We start from the raw sequence: 20172 nt of genomic DNA, 5'->3' as shown, positions 1-20172 counted from the left end.
TATCCAAGTATTGTTACGGATATTATTTATAAATTTCATATTCATTTGTATTCATGCATTAATTCAAAATAAAATATTATAATATTTCATATAAACAAAATGTAGTTGGCATTCACAAGCATACACAAATATTATTTATAATATTTCTTGCATTAATTAAGCTTATACCTATATTATTTTAACACCTCTCATTCAAAGTGGAGTGCGTTCACTAGCATGTGTAGTGTGTGTGTATACATACATGTGTGTGTGTGTGTGTGTTTGTTTTGCATGCCCCCTGCTTGCACAAATCTCATCACACTCTAGGCAACTCTTTGTATTTATCCAAAATAACAAATTAATGTGTTGTGTTAGTGTGTGTATATATATATATACACACACACAACATGTACATGTCACATACTGACACAGACAGTGACACAGAGAGGAGGAAGATAGGTCTTGGTGACATGATATGGCCATGGTGACTGCAGACCGGACCAAAGCCCATGAGAAAAAGAAGCCAAGACCTGGGGGGACTAGCTTTTATCTAGAATTTTCGTCCTTCACGTGACACGTAAATCGCTAAAAGACGCGTAGTCACGTGAAAGCCATGTGATATCATAATGGGGCGTTAACTTTCCCAATCTTACCTCAGTTCAACGAATTTGGACTTTGTAATCATCTCATTGCTGACTGTTTGAATCTAAAATTTCGGTGTCACATCTTAGCTGTAATAGACATTTAAGCCCTTTTTTATTTATCACACAGAAAACAAAAAAATAATTTTCTGTTTCTAGTGATAAAATCTGAATTTCGTGCAAAAATTCTGATTGATTCTCCTACAAAAATTAGGACTTTACTTGGTTTGTCACTTAAAAAATAACTCTAAAGAATTCATAAAACAGAAATATGTTTGCAGAAAACTACAACTAATTTTTCATAAAATAGTTATAAAAAAAAGTTAAACCAAATAAATTTTTGTGCAATTTTTTATCTCTGATTTATCACAAAATAAAGTTAGGTTTTAAAAAAACTAAACCAAACAGCTCGTCAGTCTCTTATAGTTCCAATATTCTATTTTATGAATTTAATTTTAAGAATTTTGAATGACAAATTAAACAAGTCCTTATGGCAATCACAAATTATCTATTGATTAAAAAATTAATACATTTTATTACGTGTCAATTTGTTATTGTTATAAATCACATGTTGTCAAACCATTCAATAATTTCTCGATATTTAATGCATAATTTGAACCTAAAGTTTTTGTGCTTATGTTCTAGCTAGACTCAACCCAAGGTGATGGTTGTTGTTGTTGTTGTTGTTGGTTCTTTTTTTTTTTTCTTTTTTTTCTTTTTTTTCCTTTTTTTTCTTGTGAAATCTAAAGCAACTGAGGTGTATGGAATGGAGAGACTCAAATCTGGGTCATTTGGCTATACCAGACCTTTGGGTAAAGAAAGAAAGGTTAAGAAATACTATTAAACTACACTATGATTGATCGAAATGTTAGTTGTATTTAATGAAGAATATATTAATGTTGAAAATTATGCAATCTATTTCTTGCACTTAACATATTTGGACTTTTCAAGGAATGTAAGTGCGTTTGATTTTTGTTGAACTTCCATTTCAAATTAGTAGGCAGATTCATTTGTTTAGGCAGTAAGCATATATAGTAAAAGAAAATTCAAAGATAGAAAGACAAATTGAAAACGAAATGACTTAAATAACAAGTCATTTTTCTTACGTGGGACTGACTTGTGATTTGGCCACACACACACACATATAGCTCCATCTTATTTCAGGTTTGGTAGGCAATATTGGTAGACAAATCATCTTTCGGTGTAGTGTTGGACTCCCCCACTAGTTTGTGAAAATGAAGCAATACCAAGAAAGTAATTGTAGCTCTTATCAAACCAACCACATTTAACCAATAATAATGTTTAGTTCACATTAAATTAAGCACCTTAATGATTATATATATATAACGTACGTGTATCACTAATTAATATATACTAGGAGTTTCCCATACCCCTCTCTCTCCCTCTTGTCCAAGTGATAATAACAAGTCCCAGTCAGATTCATTGGACATAATTTGGATGCAGCCAAACTTTTGCATGAGTCCATCATGACCCGCCACGCTGTCTAGTATTATTTCATTTTCGTTGGAAAACCTAACTTTGATATCATTAGTTGACTCGCATTATGTAAGTATTATTTGTTTTGCACTTAAATTTTTATATGTGTGAGTCTATTATGACCGGCTACGTTATTGTGCACGCAGCGTGAGTTTGTGCACGCTTATTGATTTATGACTAAAAAGTTATTGGCTCTAATATTATTAGGAACAATCTTACTCGCATTATGTAAATATTATTCATTTAATTTAAACATTTTTTTTCTCGATATTCATAATTTTTAAAATATATCTATACAATTAATAGACCCCCACAAATATAAATACCGGCAATCTCTTCCACCTGCTAATGTCGGTCGTCCTCACCATATCATTATATGGCTTGCTCTTTCTAGGGAAAGAGAGGTAGCTAGCTGGCTCATCCAAAGTGATGGGGATATGACTTGTGAGTTGTGATACATACATGTCATGATACACATATATGTACAAATTATGCCTATGATTGCATTTTTGAAACACTAGTGATAATTGCCTAACACTTGGACAAAATGAAGGTGGCCAGAGGGAGGCCCATTACCATGACTTTTCATGCATAAATTCTTGGAGGATGACACGTAGTGAAGAGGATGATGATACATGAATGTGTGACTGTTCACAGGTAAATGATGAGTTCTCGAGTTTATATAATTGTGTAAACAAACATGACCGTACACTTGCCAGTGTGTTGGGTTGGCATTGTTACAAGCTTTTCATTCAATATGACAAAAAAATTATGCCTATTATTAGTGCATACCTGCGTAAAAGACACTATGGATAAAGAAACGGACCGGCCAAAGTTGCCTTGTGATTTGAATTTTTATTTTTCAAATATTTCAAATTATCAAGGGAAAATATTGAGTTTTTCTTTGTTGGTAAGGATATTATTGGGTATCCACTTCAGATATGGCTTAGTGAATTTCTCGCTAGATTTAGGATCTTCATAAGTTCTAAGTCTGGAGTTCGACTCCCCGCTGGATATTCTTTGTAATTAACCTTCGCTATCCCTGCAGTGACTTATTTGGTCCGGGTGAAAAGGCGCCATTTCAAATTTTCGAGATTAGTCGGGTTGTTGAAGGGCCCTAAGGGTTCGTACCTTTCTAGATATCTCCAATTAACTGGAAAAAAAAAAAAAAGGGATATTATTGGGTTTTTATACACTTTGGGTTATTAATCCCTTTGGCCATAAGTTCATACCATTTTTAAGAATAGATGGATGGGCATACTCACCTTTTATATTGGAATTGTGATACAATATTTAAAAATTGAATAGATTCATATCTATTTTAGTGGAGGATGATATTAATGATGTTACGATGATAAACGTTAATTTTGGACGAGTCCAACTTTACTTTATCATTTTTCTTAGCTCCAAATTGTGTAATTTTCAAACCAAAGAATGTGTTCAAAGAATGTGTTGGGCCATGCCAATCGTCCAACCCCTTTTAGAGCTTGTCAAATGTGGGTTTGCTAAATTGTAAAAAGTGCATGTGTACAGCGTATAAGCTCTCCTCTCCTCTTTCAAAGGCAAAGTGAATTATTTGAATTTCATAGTAAGTATTTGTTGGCGAATGTGTGAGTATTTACCTTAAAATAAATAAATAAATTCAACACATTATTATGTTTCTAATTTGGACGACTATAAATCGAATTCAAATCGAATTCAATCGAATTCAATTCAACTTGAGATCTATTGTTCTTCTTGGATTTGAGCTGAATTTTTTTAATTTAATATCAATTCATATTGGAACAGTAACCAATCCAAACCTGATTCATTGTCATAAGTATAATCTTAGTATCTTTCAATTTGAAGAAAACCCAATCCAAAGTAGAACATTGAGTTCAAGTTCTCATAAAAATTGGTGTGTAATTTTTAAATTAATGAAAAAAAAAAAAACAAAAATAAATGTGATATTTGAACTAGAAATGCACTTCAGTTTTTTTAAGAAAATGGCACTGTTGTCCCTAATTGGAAATAAATAAATAAAATAAGTATGAGACACTTTTTGTCATTTGATTTACATTCCTGTTTGGTATAATGGAAGAAAATTGGATAAAAATGAGAGAACAGGAAATGAATGAGTCATGAGAATAGAAAGAGAAGATCGAGAATGAGATAATACTTTGTTTTGTTTCTTAAGAGAGAATGGAAAAGATAATAATAATTATAAGAAAAATTTTGTAATTTAAACACATTTATAATAGCATTACATTTTTTTTCTTGTTTCTTCCTTTTCTCTTATCTCCTTATTTCATATTTACCAAACAAACTAAGTTTGTTTTTTTCTTTATGTCTCCTTCCACCCATCTTCCTTCCTAACGAACAAACATTAATAGAGATACAAAACATGAATTATATAGTCTCACTACCTAATATATATATATAAAAAATTAACGATAATAATAATAAATAAAGAGAGTGAATCTTCACACTCCACTTTTAATCAAATACACTACACTTGTAAAGTAAAATAATATTACTCCGCTTTGAGAAATGATACAATTGTTCCTTACAATACATAAAAAGGAAGAACAAGTATTAAGGTCATGTTCGTCATTTACTAAAATAAAAAAAATAAAAAATGCAAAAGAGTTCATTTTGTCAGAAAAAGGACTGCATTTTAGCATTTATCATCTTAAATAAATGGTGAAATGAATGACGATATAAAGTAACCATGGTTAAGGGAGACTAAACCATGGTTGAGCTAGCTTCATAATGTGGTGGGGTCCGGAGCTTTATATAAATAAGGGACTTGGTAATTGAACGGAGCTAGGCGGTGGTCGGCGAATATCAGCATTGTCCGATTAACCATTTTCGAATCATATGAATTGCCCCATCTGAAGTCCCTTTTTCTTCTAATAAATCCATACTTTCGACCCAATTCTCAATACACTCGCTTGTTCCATATAACTCTAAATTTTGAAGCTCACCTTTGTAAGTCACTCTCATTCGTGCTTTTTGTTTGTTGTTTTTACTGTATTTTGGGTTTTTGTCTTTTTTTTCTTATTATGCTGTCTCAATAGAAGATTATCTGTTTTGGGTCTCAATATTTTGAACTTTATGATGTCTTTCTTTAAATTTCTTGGTTTTGAAAAATGGGTTGTGATTGGAATCATGTAATTCAAGGTTATTTCCTCTGTTTGTCTCTCTCTTTTTGTGCTTTTGATCTTTCTAAAGTTTGTTCTTTTACTTATGAAAAATAAAGTAATTGTGCAGTCTAGTCTGGAATGATTGGTTATGTGGTTTTTAAGAAATATGTTTACTTCTCTACAAAAACAATGAAAATGATACAAAATATTTCATGGCAATTTTTTTTTTAAGTGGAACCAAACATAAACATGTGTACAAATCATCATTTTCCTTATTAAATGTCGTCCTTTAATATCTTGTAGATGAATTATCCATGTTTTAATTTGCTCATAACGCAGATACATGTATGTATTTGTGTGTATATTTGTATTATTTATGCTCGTGTGATAGGAGGGGTGGATGAGTCATCCTTCCAAAAAAAAAAAAATTAAGGAAGATGTTTCCTTCACTTTTTGGGTGGTTAAATTGAAGAGCCGGTACAAAGGATTGTTGAGGTGACACTTACCTTTGTTTGATAAGGGCAGTATTTTTTTACTAATATATACAAAGGCTAGGTGGGGAAGTAAAATTAATGATAGACCAATAGGCGGGGAAGTAAAATTAATGATAGAACAATAGGCTTCTCTGGTACAAATAGGTTAAGGAAAAAAAAATATATATATATAGGGTTCATTGCTCCGGCACAGAATAAAGGCTTCTTGTTGGTAATCTGTCAAGTCAAGGTCTATCATAGTGTGTAAAAGTTGTGACACCTTATACAGCCTCAATCTATCTAATGGTCTGGTCTGGTTGTGGTTATGTCCCAAATAATTGAAGGTCAAAAAAGGTATTATACATTTATGAGGCAGTTTTTCTTTCTTTTCTGGCCAATTATGGACTGATGAAAAAAGAGGGCGGATTTCTCACTTCTTGCTTCCTCCATCTCTTCCCTTCCTTACAGTGGAAGCATCCATCCTTCCTTTCTTCCACCATTCCTTCCTTCTAACCAAACAAAGCATTCGTGTCACGACACACAAATTCTTTTTTCCTCCTTAGAACGAGTCTTTGGTTCTCTTGTAGATTTATTATCCAAGCTTCAATTTGCTTATGTGTGTGTGTGTGTGTATATATATATATATAAATGTATATACTACTTCCATTAGAATAATAATCTAATCTTAGGAGTTAGGACTGGACTAAAGGGGTGCTGGCAAGGCACACAGATTCATTCCCCCAATCTTCATTGAGTAGAAATTACTGCCGTTTCACAAGACCAGTGATCATTTCGACCATCTGATTCTGTCTGAAAAGTGCGAGCTTGTTTAACTGGTAAAAGACTTTGTGCAATGGATTCTACCTTTATCATGTTTAATGAGTGTGGGTTTATGATACCCAAACAAGTGCATGAGAAAATATATATCTTATATTTAGCTTGTAGAATCGATGCACTTTTTATGTTTCAGTTATCTGATTTGTGATGTTATTTTGTGTTTTGTACACAGGTCAATTTTATTGAGTTCTTTTAAAGCATTTCATTTCCAATAAATCTGCCTAATTCAAAAACTTAGCTCTTTATGTTGACCTGTTGCGTTTCTTTTGCTTTTGCTTTTACTTTTGCTTTTGCTTTTGCTTTTGCTTTTAATCTTTGACTAAATCTAAATCTCCTTTGAATTATTACATTTTAAACATGAAAAATAATGCCCATGCCATATTATGATCCCACTATGAAATTATAATCTCTGAACAAACATCACATGAGCTGGTCAAGGATTGGGAGTTCAATTTGATCAAATTTGGTCAAAGAATATAGAAGATAAAAGTTTGACCACAGCTCCTGATTATGTGAATTTTGATATAAAATTTTTACACTTGATCCTTATACAATCCTCTATCGACTGGTTGGGTTTTGTGTATCAGTATTTGTGCATGGTTCAGTGAACCGTGTCTTGAAGGTTGAGATTATTGTAGCTTTTTCCTTAAATCATTTTAGCCATTTATATAGTTATGTGGGTCTATTTAGCACTTTCAATTTAGTTTGAAAAGGACAAACAGTGCATTTCGCTTCAGAATGGCATGTTTCTTAAACCTAAAGAATTTAGGTTATTTGATTTGATTTTAGAAATGATTTTTCTAAAACCTACATAGGTTTGTGTGCAAGAACTGTGGGAAATGTGAGTGTTCCCTTATCTGTCTCTCTTTTTCTTCTTTTTTTTTAAACTATGAAACAAGAAGCATCTCGTTTATGTTTATGGCAACATGCTTTTTTTGAAAAAAAAAAACTTACGAAACTATTTCAGAAAGCAGATATTTGTAGTGATCTTTTTCATGCCATTCTCCTAATAACTTTTTGTAGAACTAAAGTAGTTCTTAAAGAAGATCTTTCAAATCTCACTGGAACTAACAGAACAGCTGTGGTGGGGATCTTTTGCCAAAATATGCGTAACATATTTTTAGTAAAAACTTCTTCAATGTGGATTTTCTCCTTGCATATCTTTTACTTTTATTTCATTTTAGCTAGTGTGTTGACACCATTCATTTCTCAAATCAGGTCCAAGTAAAAATGGGTCTGTCTAATTATCCGACTCCAGCTGAAGGAGGAGTGCTAATTGTAATCCTGGTAAACACGGTCATATCAATTTCCATTGTCAAAGACATAGTCCTCTCCATCCTTCATGTCATGGGAATCCGTCTCACATCATGGGAAGAACATTCAATTGAAAGCCCTGCAGACTCATATGAATGCCATGGAAGCCCCTCAACAACCTACATGGAGGAGTTCCGGAGACGGACACCAGCAATTCGGTTTGACTCATTGTGTAGCTGTGGGCCATCTGAACAAGAGTGCTCCATTTGCCAAACTGAGTTTGAACCAGATGCGGTGATAAACTACCTATCATGCGGTCATGTTTTCCACAAATTGTGCTTGGAGAAGTGGCTGAAGTATTGGAGAGTCACGTGCCCTAATTGCAGGACTCACATGATGCCCCAAGAGGTGGAGGAAGATACTTGTCCAATGTGAATTAGTTCTAGGAAATACTCCCTAAGGAAGTTTTGTTGTACAGCGTAGTAGTCATACAGTCAATATGGTTGCATGCATCATCTGGGACATGGTTATGTGCTTGTTTTAGGTGCCACTATAGTGTGTATTAGGTGATGGGTCTGTGTGACCAAAAGTTATATTGTACATATTTTGGTAGGTTTCTGAAGTTCTATGCATTTTGAGCTTAGGTTTGTAAAAAGTTTCCTCTTTGTCATCCAATGCTGTTAAGAGTTTATGTGATGCTATGTAATCTTGATCCAACATATTATTGTGAATACATTTTTACTCTATAAATTTGAAATGTTGTTGTCTAGGATATCACCCATTAGTCATAAGTTGCATTTTGGGCAGAGCTGCTATTGATACTACATTGGCTATGGTAAAAAAATTTGTTTTTGAGAACTCCATATCTCTATTAACATGTCTCTGGCTTCCAGGTGAGATGGTAATATGAAGATTAGGGATGTGATGTCCTACATCGCCTGGGGGAGAAGTTGTTGAGACTTAAATGTGGTGACGCGTTTTGAGAAAAATCTTGAGCTTTGAAAGCAGTGTGCAAAGTATAAACTTCTCAAAATCCCAAAAACCTTGAGAAAAATGCATCAGAAAACAGATTGCTCATTGTATCTAAAATTTGCATTTGCTTTCATGCAGAGACAATGAACTTTGTTGTAAAACCCTGATGCCATATGGTCTAAATTAAGGGCATAGAGAAGAAAGTTTGCATCTGAGCACATTCCATATTGTATTAGAACCACAAGAATCACATAAACAAGCACCAAACATGGAACATTTGTAATGAGGAAGTTTAGATACAGCTCTCAAATTTTAATACAAGCAAATACAACCACCATAACCGGTTCACCTTGTGGCCTGTTGGCTTATGGCTTGAACCCTAAACCACAAGGCCAGACTGGTAGAACATATGCCAAATACAACAACCATATGTTATTATTACATTCATATTCAGGGAACATGAAATCTCAGATACATATATATATAATAGCTTATTCTGCACTAAGGTCGCACATTCTGCTTGGTTTACTCTCAAACTCTGAGAGCTTAGGGCCAGCAACCAACTCTGAGAGCTTAGAGCCAATGGAACCGCTACTGCGGGAAAGGCTAGGGTTTCTGTGGTACCTGCACCGGAAAGATCCAGCATGTGTCGTTGGCGAGCACAGACAATTCTGCTTCATGCTTGGCGACTTCCGTAGGGTCATTGGTGATGATGGTGCTGAGGATAATGATGTTGTTGAGTTCTTCACCCCCTCCAGATTTATATGTGGGAGGGCAATATTTTTATTCTCAGGCTGTTCATCCATCCTTACCCTGGACTGATTTGGGTAGGCTGAGTTAGCACTAAAATTTTGCTCAAAAGAAAATGTAAAAACAAATGAATGTCATGCTAAGTTTTAAGTAGAAAACATGTTTTTAGGGATGAAATGAAACAGAGTATTCAATAGATCTAGAAAGCAAAACAGGGGAATACTCTGCAAAAAATGGCAGAATTGGAAGGATTTTTTGGGTTCATTAACAATTGAAATTGACCAAAATGGCAAAAATAGCAATGATTATTGGGTTCATTTAAAAATTGAAAATGAACCAAAAATGAAAGTGAAAATGCTAGAATGAAGATGAGTTTTTTTAAAACAAAAAGGTACTGATCCTATAAACAATCCAAATGCATTATTATCCCAAGGGATTGAAAAGTTGATTCCAACTTGAAAAACTACCATTGAAAAAATAATCCTATTTTTGAAACAAAAAATTATCATAACATGTTTGAATCAAAAAAAAAAAAAAAAACAAGGAAAATTCAATGGCCTCAAGAGCTCTCCCAATTACAAAGAAACTGTTTCATTAGGAAAATGCAAATCTAACTAAGATATGAGCCGGTTTTGCTTATTAGCAATTTAACCAATCCCATAACCTAGGATTAAAGATGCATAGACAAGCCCACAATAAAATTTTGTGATATGTATCAAGAAAAATTTTCATTAAGGTCCTAGAAACAAATATAATTGTCGGGATCATGTTATTGACTCGATATGGAATAAAGGCAAGGATGATGACGAAGTTGTTACTGACTCAATATGTTACCATGCATTTGCTTTCTTTCAAAGGCATAAAGACATGCAGATGAAGAGTGAAATTACACAATCTTTGATTGTTATATGAACATATTAGCAGAGAGAGAGAAAAAAATAATAATAATAAATTAAATTAAATTAATAAAATTAAAGCATTATAGATTAATAAGCATTACCTGATTTCTGAAATACGAAGTAGCCGGTTTTCCACTGGCTGTGATTTCCCTTCTGTGCAAGAAAATTTTCTATGCAGAGAAAGGGAAAGAGGAAAGTGCAATGGCAATGTTTAGCAAACAGGTTTGTTTGATTCAACAGACTATTTCCGATTGTTACTCTTTCTCCAAGATGGATTTGTAGGGTGATGTTAGATCCTCAATTTTGCACCACAAATTTATTTTTACTATTATTAGAATGATGAATCAACTTACCCAAAAAATAGAAGGATGAATGAGTCTACAATAGTGGAACTAACTTATCGATACGTAATTAACTCTGGACGCATTCAAAAGTGATGCATATATATATATATATATATATATATATATATATACCTTATTTAGTCCTGGAATACTATGCATAAGGGATATAGTAGTATACTAATATTAATAAAAGGGCAATTTGGGTGTAAGTGTAACATTTTATTGGTCAAATAATAGAAAATTCTTTAATCCTTTTGGCATTGCCATAACTTATTAGAAGCAATTTTTTATTTATTTTTTATTTTTTATGTAGAGCTTTTAAGAAAGTTTTGTTTTTGAAAAATCAATTATTAGTGTTTGAGGACTCGGTATTTCAAGCACTTTTTAATAAATATTCGTTTTTCATATAGATCTTTTTATATATTTTTACATCTGCTTGTAAAAAGTTTCTTTGCTTAAATTTCTACTAAACCAAAATCTTTACTGTTGTTTAAAAGTATATTATTATTATTATTATTACCAAATAAAATTGGAAAAGAACTTTCAAATTTAAAGCGCTTTTAATCTGTCCAACAGCGACGCCAAACAAGCCCTGCAATCTCAACCAATGTCAAATAAGGCTTCACAAGACCGACCCTGTACCATTCAATTTATTTGTAAGCCATTGTTGTATTACATTTTAATTACATCTTAATTTAAACCATACACTAAAAAAGACAAACAATCAAGAACAAGAGCTATAAGCACAAACTCCATCCTGATTTAACATCATGTAACATTTGGATACAAGAGAGAAATCAAAACCAAAGACCAAGCACAACTTAAACTTTGAATGCTGCTTAAAAACCAAACTACCAATTAAAACCAAAAATTTCTCATTAGTGATTATATCTACAAGTGCAAAATTTAGCAGCACCAATTAAAGCTTCGAAAAGCGATTGTAGGGATTAGCTTGCAGAACTGCAGGAGTTGACACCATCCTTGCAGTCCCTAGTGAGATCATTGAAAGTCTCAATCTGTTTCTTTCCCCTCAAGAACACTTCTGTATCAACTAACACCCTCATGTAGCCATCGAATTCAACAGGAAGCCCTTTGTTAAGCTTCGTCGTCTCTGAGTACCATTCGCTGTTCCCATCCCAAAGGTCCTTATATTCGTCAAGAAAATGAGTGGAATACTTGTCTTTCAAAGGATCAAAGAAGGACGTGTCCTGTTCATTTGTTGCAATGTACAAGGTCCTTCCATTGTTGATCTTGTGTTGCAACGTCGAGAGAAGAGCTTGAGGAGAGGTGTCTGATTGAAGATTAGGCCAGAGCTCTATGTTCTTTGCTTTCTCCCCCCTCACAACATGAACAGAGTCGAAATCCCAATTCATCCTCGACGAAATTGCTGACACTATGTCCATCAACCTTCTAGACTTCCATATCAAATGCCACGGACGTTGAACAACAGACTCTGTCTCTCCTTCGCACACCCTGTACCAGTAATTATCCGGCTCCACAGAACCAAATTTCCTCATAATTAGGGTCTTTTTCACGTTGGCTAACTTCAACTTCATTGGTGTGGTCCTGAAGCCCTCCACAAGATAGAGACTCAATCCATCTTTCTGGTTCCATTTATTCCAATCCAACCAAAACTGATCCTTGTCCAAAACAGATGCCGACTCTTTCAAATGCTCAAAATCAAAGTAAAACCTGAAATCCTTCCCTTCTTCATCTTGATTCGACAAAGTGTAGATCGAAGACAAGCAAAGACTCAAATCCATAACAAGTGTTCGATTCAAATACTGAGCTTCTCCCAAAGCACACATAAAACTCCACAGATAATGACTCATGCTCTTGCACCTATCACCACCTCCAGTGTAAATCAAGTACCTCCCATGACGGAATGACCCCTCGGATTCAACCACAGGGAGCGAGTCATTCACCATTTCACCAACCACAGGAAGAGAATTAGTCTCTTCTTGCTTCTTTTCTAAACTCGGTTTCTTATTCTTCTTCTTCTTCCTTGCATTCCCTCCAGAATGGTAATCCCCAATACCAACAACATTAAATGTACAATTCGCCGACCTAGAAATCACAAAAGTCCGGTAATCCTTGTAAAATCCAGCAATCTTTCCCTCTTTAGGCCTAAACCGCCATGCCATGTGACAAGAACTATCATTGAAACCGCGAACAGCTTTACCAAACCGGTAAAAATGTATATCCTTGAAGTGTTCTATAGCAGCCTTCATCATCACATGAAACACCTCAGGGTCAGTACAATCAATGGGTGTACTGACTTCACTCTCACATTCGGGATTCGAAGTTCCATAATCAACATCACTAACGTTTATAATTGTGGCAAATGCACTAGTCTGATTAGGATCCATAAAGTCCTCACCGGTCTTGACAACGGCATTATCCAATTTAAAAGTGGGATTTGAGGTTGATTCAAGGAAATTTGTGATCTTTGTGGGTGGATTGATCAAAGGGTCCTCAGGTTCATAAGTCAAAGCCGTAATGGTGAAAATCAAAACCCCAATTACAAAAAAAGTGAGACAGAGGTTTCCAATCATGGCAAGAACATTTTGGGTTAGGTTTTCCGGTCGGAAACTTCCGGTTCGCGGGAGTGAAGAACGACCCAACATTTCTCGACAACCTAAAAGCCCTCACAAACAAAACACACACACACCTACTAAGAATACAAAACAATGACAAAAATGAACAGACAATTTTAGCTGTACAAATACAGAGTTCGAGTATCACCAAATTAAGAATGAAATTAGGGTTTCACAGATCTGGCAATGAATTAAGACCATTCAACAGTAGTGTTTGAAAGAGAATAAATGCAGGTTAAATGGAAATACAGAGAAAGAACTCAAGAACCATTATTAACAGCCTAAACAAATATAATTCTATAGTTTTTGGTAACCCTATCTGACCTTTTCGTAACCGGAGACAAATCATCATTCGCAAGCAGCATCACAGAAAATCACTCCCACAACTCAGAGAGATGATGACGGTTAAAGCATAATGCTAACAGTTGATGCTTCCACGTACACAGTGATATGACTACGTGGAAGTTGGGGATTGGGTTTTGAATTTTTTGAGTGTTGCGATTTGCGCATACGGCGCTTGAATTGGTAATGTTGCCATTTTCAGATTGACTCGTGAGCTCACCAGCATGACAAATAGTTGATCTGTTGTGCATTTTTAGTAGTTTTATACCCATTAGTAATTTATAAATTATAAATTTATAAATACAAATGAAAATTAAATAAATAAAATTCAAAAAATATTTCAGTCTAAACTCAAATCCGGCTTAAATCACAATGGTCATCAAAAGCCCATTTCCCACGCGAATTTATTGTTCAAAAACCCGTTTCTTATAAGTTTTTACCACAGTATTTTTTTATCTTCAAATACTCGTTTCTCACCACGAGAGTATATATGTATATTTTTTTTTTATTTTTTTTTTTGTAAAAAAAATCTTCAAAAACCCGTTTCTCACCATAACGGGCTTTCGGTTCAAATCACCACTTTGAACTAAATTTTGAGCCATCCGAGTCCAAACCAAGTACACAAAAATATACAAGTTGAGTCTCCCTGCATATTGATCCTCTTCTAAAAGTTTCTGCATTACTCCTTGATTTGTGGACCTTGGGTGAAGGCCATTGTTGGGTGATTTGGTTCCTTTTCAGCGGTAGATGAAACTTGCCATAAAAAAATGGAGCAGTTTACAATTTTACCAATCACCATCACAGAGTTGATTACCACTGATACCTCTACTACAACTAGATTAAACGAACATTTAAAGTAAAATTAATTTTTATACACTCTCAGGGTTAAAAGTTCAAGATGTACAATGGGCAATGAGGTCATCAAAATCAGCTCACTAGAGCCAAGAAATACCAGTGACAACTTCCTCGGTATAACTCTATGCGTTCTGACCCTAAGATAGGATCAAGTTGGGGGCAACAGTAAGAGCTTTTGATTGGACAAACAAGATGCATGGGTTCAGAAATAAAGCTCCTAAAACCGGTTTCTTGTATATGTAATTCTCAGCAGGTTAATGATTCGTCATGCAGATTGAATATCTGAAGGTGTACAAGATGCAGCCCTAAGCTGAATGCGGCTCATGCTGATCTCCATACTTCGGTGAACCATGTCTTGCAGCAATCGCTTGGCGGTTTCAGCAGCTTTTTCCGATCCATCAACCCTAGCAGCAATGTCGTAAACAATTCTCTCCAAGACAGAGGAGGTCAGTGTCTTATCTGGAGGAGAGTCTCTGAGCAAGTCTAATAGTAAACGTGCTCTCTCCTGTGCTAGAGGTGTACCCTCCACTGTTAGTCGTAAAAGCCCTGGTATTGCACCTTCTTTAAGGATAAGTTCCCGGTATTTTTTTCGGCAGCTCTGGCACAAGGAGAGCAAAGCTCCAACAGCATGCTCCATGCTCACAAGAGATCCATCTTCAATCGTTTCTACTAAGGTTAAAATCCCACCTTCTGAACATGAAATTGCATTTCGTCCCTCTTCAGACTTAGAAAGGATTTCAAGTAGAGATGTAGTTTTCTCTGCAAATTTGGAGTATTTCTTGCATTCTTTGAGGAGGCTGATGAGAGGAGATACTGCTCTGGCATCAAGTACTGGAGTTGGGTTTTCTTCACAAGTCGAGAGATTGTGCAGGGCTGTGACAGCATCAACTTTTCCTTGAACACTTCCAGAGTTAAGAATCTGAACCAGGAGAGGTGCTGCTCCAGAAGCTGCTATTGTCGCCTTGTTGGCCGCAGCAGCTGAGAGTGTTAAAATTGCTGCAGTTGCCAATTCCCTTAAACTGCTGCTTGGGAACTTGAGGAGCTCCACAAGAGGTGGAATGGCGCCAGATGTCACTATCCTGACCTTGTTTCTGATGTGTGAAAGAAAAGGAATGAGTGAGATAAATCAACTGCGCGTGGAACATATAGGTAAATGAGCCAAAAAGGAGAAGAATGACAATCATGAAAGAAATACAGAATGCAACAAATAACAGGGAGAAAAAAATATTTTCACATGACTAAAAAAAATATTACTAGGTTACCATTGTTATGAAGCAGCAACAATTATGTCAATTAACAGCCTTCCTCAATTGAAAATCTTTGGTAAAATAGGAAATAGGCAAGGAAAAAGAGGAAAAGCAACAAAGTTGCTCAGGCTTCCTCCTTTTTTCCCCTTTCCTTTTTCCAATACATCTGTTAATAACCATTCGAAGCACAGGAAAAGGAGGACAACCCCTTGGCATGATATGGTTGACAGGTGAATCCTAGATAAGTCTTTGACACACAAAAAAAAAAATAAATAAATAAATAAAAATAAAGGTCATCAGGAATAATGCGAAGATGATGATTCTCGCTGGATGTATTGATCCTCTTGGACATGTTTGTAAGTAAAACGTCTACCTCAAAAGATTTGCAATCACGAGTTCATCTGCCAAATATTTGCTCAAGAATTTGACTCCTTTGGCTCACCCACCAATGAAAGCATTCTTCTTTAGATACCTCTAAAGATTAAACAAGTGCGGCTTTTGCCTTAATAATGTAAGTTAATTAGATATCAGTGGCCTAAGCACATATTGTTGCTGTATACTGTGTTTAACATTCCAAAATATGCAAACTTTTCTATCTTATTTCTTCGGTTGTCGCCTGAATGATGGGGTCTAACGGATGCAAGGGTATAGTCATGTGCGACAGTCCACAAACACTTCAAAGTACAATCAAGTTGGGAAATCAGGATGCCCATAGGCCTTAGAAATTATGACATTCCTATAAGAGATATCGAGATCATGCTATGGTGTCAGATTGCCACCTTAACTCACTCATCAAAAAGATGGTGGCAAAATCCAATTTAATGCTGATTCTTTTAATAAATATTTTATATTCCCTTACTCCGATTTCCTGCCATTTGTTATATTAACGACTTAATGTTTAAAACCTTCCCCGTGTCATTTTTTTTCCCCAAGCGTTCCCTCTTCAGAACATTCATATCCTAATCAATGAAAAAAGAAAGAAAATCAATGAACAATAAAAGCGGACAATGTATAGTGTAAATGATTGAATCAATGTTTTCAAGTAAAACTAAACAACAGAAACAAAGTTCGGGATTCCATAGTAATACAATTTGTCAAATCAATTCTGATCTAGTGTTCTCCATATAATTTTGAAGCAAAAATTTATACTGTAGGCAAGACCTTGGGACCACTGACAAAGAAGAGGCCATCAACCAATGTGACAGCTCTGATGAAAGAATAAGGGCATTATAATGGATGGGGTATTTTTTTTTTTTTTTTTGGGGGGGGGGGGGGGGGGGGGGGGTTGAAACATCTCAAATCCTACATAAAACAGAATGGTATATTGAGGTTCAATATAAATCCAAACACACGGTGAGAGAATAATACAAGAGTAGCAATAAAAAAAAATTTTAATTTAAAAGGAACATAATAGGCATATAGCTGATTTGTTCACCTAATTTTGTTCACAATAACATATTACAGGAAATTTTTAGATTGGAAAGACAATTTCATTTGTTTTGAAATTAAAGGAGTACAATTATCCATGTCACCAATTGAATGGTCCTGTGACTATATATAAACTTTGGCACAATTTGCATAAAGTGGTTGCCGTCATACTTAGGGTGGCAAAATGACCCATCACGCCCCATTAGTGGCGGTTATGGGGACCCATATATATAAATGGGACAGGGATGGGTTTAGTAATAAAAAGAAAATACACGTGGGCTCGGGACAGGGGAGGATCGCCCCTCCCCGCATATTTACAGTTTTACCCTTATATCTATTATAATATACACCGAAATACCCTAAGTGTGTATATATAGTTAAATACTGAAGAAAACCCTATCAGCTAACTCTCATCCAAGCTGCCATGAGACTTTCATCACAGCGGCCTCTCTCTCTCCCATCACAGCTTCTCTCTTTCTCATTAACGCCGATGCAACCATATCTCTCTCAATGCAGCATCTCTCTCTCATCCCAGCAACGCTCTCTCTCTTTCATCCCAGCCGTCTCTCTTTCTCTCTCATCGCAGCGACGACAACATAGCCGTCTCTCTTTCTCTCTCATTGCAGCGACAACAACATAACCGTCTCTCTCATCACGGCAACGCAAACATCTCTCTCACATTGCTGTGCCACACAGATCTCAGAAAGAATGCTCACGCTCTCTCTCACACCGCTCTTGTTTACTGGTGAGATTGATTCTGTGTATAGGAGGTAGCTTTGGCCCTTGCTATTATGCAACTGGTTAAAGATATTCAATTCTGCTTTATTCATAGAGAAAGAAATCTCATTCCTTGGCCATAAAATCTGATGTTCATTTTTGGTATTCTTTTCATACTATGTTGATGAAATTATCGATTAAGAGTGTACTTGATCTATTTCTATTTATGAATCTTGCCATTGAAAGGGGGAAGGGGGGGTTGAGGACAGATGAAAAAATTCTCTATTTTTTTTTATATAAAAAAAAAAAAGTAAGGTGGGGTGGTGCAGGGACGGTTACATTTCTTAATCAGTTTCAGGGATGGGGTTTTAGAGTTATTTCATAAATGGTTGAAGAGCGGAGACGGGGAAGGATGCCCCATCCCAATTCATACTTGGAACTCTCATTCTCACACCTAACAACCGAACTTTGCATTGAGCAATTACCCCCAACTGAAAACTCCTAATGATAACATTCAAAACCATCTTTAGCCGGGAAACCCCTAAAAGAATTCATTTGCATATATTCCAGTGAAAGTCATCGTCAAGAGAAATATTTATGAACCTTTTAAATCCAAAAATTCCCACTGTTGATATAAAATTTACATCTGACTTCTAAACTATTGAGTTTCTCTCTTTATGATCCTAAATTCAGTATAGATTTGTCCCAGCATCACTATTCCTTTCTATTTTCCCAAAGACAGTCATAAAGAAGTGCAAATCCAAATCTTTATTTTATGTAATTGATAGCACCAACATACACAAAACAGCTCCACATAAATCCTAAATTGACCATTATAAAAAAAACAAAATTAAAGTAAAAGACTATAGAAGAAATTTGTGAAATAAAGACAAAGATTTCAACTTTAGGGCAGATCATCCTGCAATAAACACAATATATTCCTTAACATAGACCAACATTTCTTGAGGCTCGAACACAAACTATACTACATCACAAACAACACCTGACTTCAATTCTTGGCATTACGCATAAAGTACTACATGAAATTACCCAATAATCCATTTGTTTACACAGATATTGTATTAAAAATATATAAAGATTAATACTGAATCTTAATTTAAGCTGGAATGAAGCTCCGGATTCTCTGAAGTCCCAACGAACCAAAATTATATATGTCTCTTCCACTATTTACTCGGCAACCAAACAGAGCAGATGGCTTTAACAGGAAATGGCAATAACTATTCAATCTAATGTAAACATATATACAGATATATATAGAGAGAGAGGGAGAGCCCTAAGACTGACCGTTCATTTCTGACAGCGAGATTGAGGAGAGCAAGGAGAGAAGCTTCACGGGCATCAAGATTGGGCGATAGGAGCATCGAAACGAGGGGTTGTATGACTCCAGCGGCTGCGAACTTGGATCGAGTCTTTAAGGAGGACTTCCTGACCAGCTTCCTTATTTCTCTTGCGGCTTGTATTTTGGTATCCAAATCGCCATTGATGAGCTTCTCTGACACTTCCTCAATTAGGGTTTGCTGCTTCTCATTCCATAATTCCGCCTGCTTATCCATCACTGTCTCCTCTCCCATCCCCTCTCACACACTCTCTTTCTCTAAAAAAAATATATACAGATAAACTATACTCCGTATATATATAACCACATCCTCGGGAGCCTTTCCCGGGTTCGGGTGCAGTGCGCCTGTCAAGACACAGAAAAGAGGACAGGGCCCACTTTCTATGGTCCATTTTTTGATCAGGGCATTTATTTATTTATTTATTTATTTTTTTTTTTTTTTTTTTGACAAGAATGAGTAGGAGTTAGATTAATAAATGTAAACAATCGAATCTTGACATTCTAAAATTTATGGAAGGCACTCACTCGTGGGCTATCAAAGAGTTAAAGTTTATCGCTCCAAATTCCACCAAAGACACTCACCCACTGATCTATCGAGGCATCTACATTAATAATCATGTTGAATCTTTTAGAACACTTTATAATTCACTTAATACAACCATCCATCTCCTATATCCATCCAACCATTTACTGAAAAAAATTCTCCTCATCCCTAGACTATTTCCTTAATTAAATTCATTTTGTTAACCCAAAAGCACTGTTTGATTAGACAAAAATTGATGATATTAAATTTATTTAGTTAAATCAAAAAGAAAAATTTATTGGTGGAAATCGGAAAGTAAAAGTAAAAGAAAATAA

The 20172-nt window shown here is 35.2% G+C and overlaps 4 protein-coding genes across 5 annotated transcripts; 1 reads left to right on the top strand and 3 right to left on the bottom strand.

Annotated features, from left to right (window-relative positions):
* Positions 1 to 4904: 4904 nt before the first annotated feature.
* LOC132307510 (probable E3 ubiquitin-protein ligase XERICO) lies at positions 4905 to 8578 on the top strand. Of its 2 annotated transcripts, none has more exons than XM_059805299.1 (2): positions 4905 to 5087; positions 7771 to 8578. In XM_059805299.1, exon 2 carries the CDS (start codon positions 7783 to 7785, stop codon positions 8239 to 8241), a length of 459 nt encoding a protein of 152 aa, XP_059661282.1. In that variant the 5' UTR covers positions 4905 to 5087; positions 7771 to 7782; the 3' UTR covers positions 8242 to 8578. The 2 variants fall into 2 exon arrangements, with proteins under 2 accessions (XP_059661282.1, XP_059661283.1); XM_059805300.1 differs by lacking the exon at positions 4905 to 5087 and adding an exon at positions 5103 to 6551.
* A 691-nt stretch (positions 8579 to 9269) lies between these two features.
* LOC132309673 (uncharacterized) lies at positions 9270 to 9584 on the bottom strand. The gene has a single exon (XM_059807960.1). The coding sequence runs from the start codon at positions 9582 to 9584 to the stop codon at positions 9270 to 9272; it is 315 nt and encodes a 104-aa protein (XP_059663943.1).
* A 1925-nt stretch (positions 9585 to 11509) lies between these two features.
* LOC132307507 (uncharacterized) lies at positions 11510 to 14442 on the bottom strand. The gene has a single exon (XM_059805297.1). The coding sequence runs from the start codon at positions 13396 to 13398 to the stop codon at positions 11719 to 11721; it is 1680 nt and encodes a 559-aa protein (XP_059661280.1). The 5' UTR covers positions 13399 to 14442; the 3' UTR covers positions 11510 to 11718.
* A 118-nt stretch (positions 14443 to 14560) lies between these two features.
* Positions 14561 to 19595, bottom strand: LOC132307508 (U-box domain-containing protein 3). Its single transcript, XM_059805298.1, has 2 exons — positions 19263 to 19595; positions 14561 to 15656 (listed from the first exon to the last, which is right to left on the bottom strand). Exons 1-2 carry the CDS (start codon positions 19547 to 19549, stop codon positions 14831 to 14833), a joined length of 1113 nt encoding a protein of 370 aa, XP_059661281.1. The 5' UTR covers positions 19550 to 19595; the 3' UTR covers positions 14561 to 14830.
* Positions 19596 to 20172: the final 577 nt, after the last annotated feature.

The sequence above is a fragment of the Cornus florida genome, unplaced genomic scaffold (assembly GCF_030987335.1).
Source record: "Cornus florida cultivar Cherokee Brave unplaced genomic scaffold, ASM3098733v1 CherokeeBrave_3.0.0_Hap2_Chr05, whole genome shotgun sequence".
Lineage (NCBI taxonomy): Eukaryota > Viridiplantae > Streptophyta > Magnoliopsida > Cornales > Cornaceae > Cornus > Cornus florida.
This window is presented reverse-complemented; position numbering and strand designations above follow the sequence as displayed.

Excerpts from the sequence above, each read along its gene's own strand:
- LOC132307510 (XM_059805299.1), top strand. The coding sequence starts at position 7,783 with ATGGGTCTGTCTAATTATCCGACTCCAGCTGAAGGAGGAGTGCTAATT.
- LOC132309673 (XM_059807960.1), bottom strand. The coding sequence starts at position 9,584 with ATGGATGAACAGCCTGAGAATAAAAATATTGCCCTCCCACATATAAAT.
- LOC132307508 (XM_059805298.1), bottom strand. The coding sequence starts at position 19,549 with ATGGGAGAGGAGACAGTGATGGATAAGCAGGCGGAATTATGGAATGAG. Across the intron at positions 15,657-19,262 it reads CTCGCTGTCAGAAATGAACG|AAACAAGGTCAGGATAGTGA; the intron begins GTCAGTCTTAGG and ends TTCACACATCAG.
- LOC132307507 (XM_059805297.1), bottom strand. The coding sequence starts at position 13,398 with ATGTTGGGTCGTTCTTCACTCCCGCGAACCGGAAGTTTCCGACCGGAA.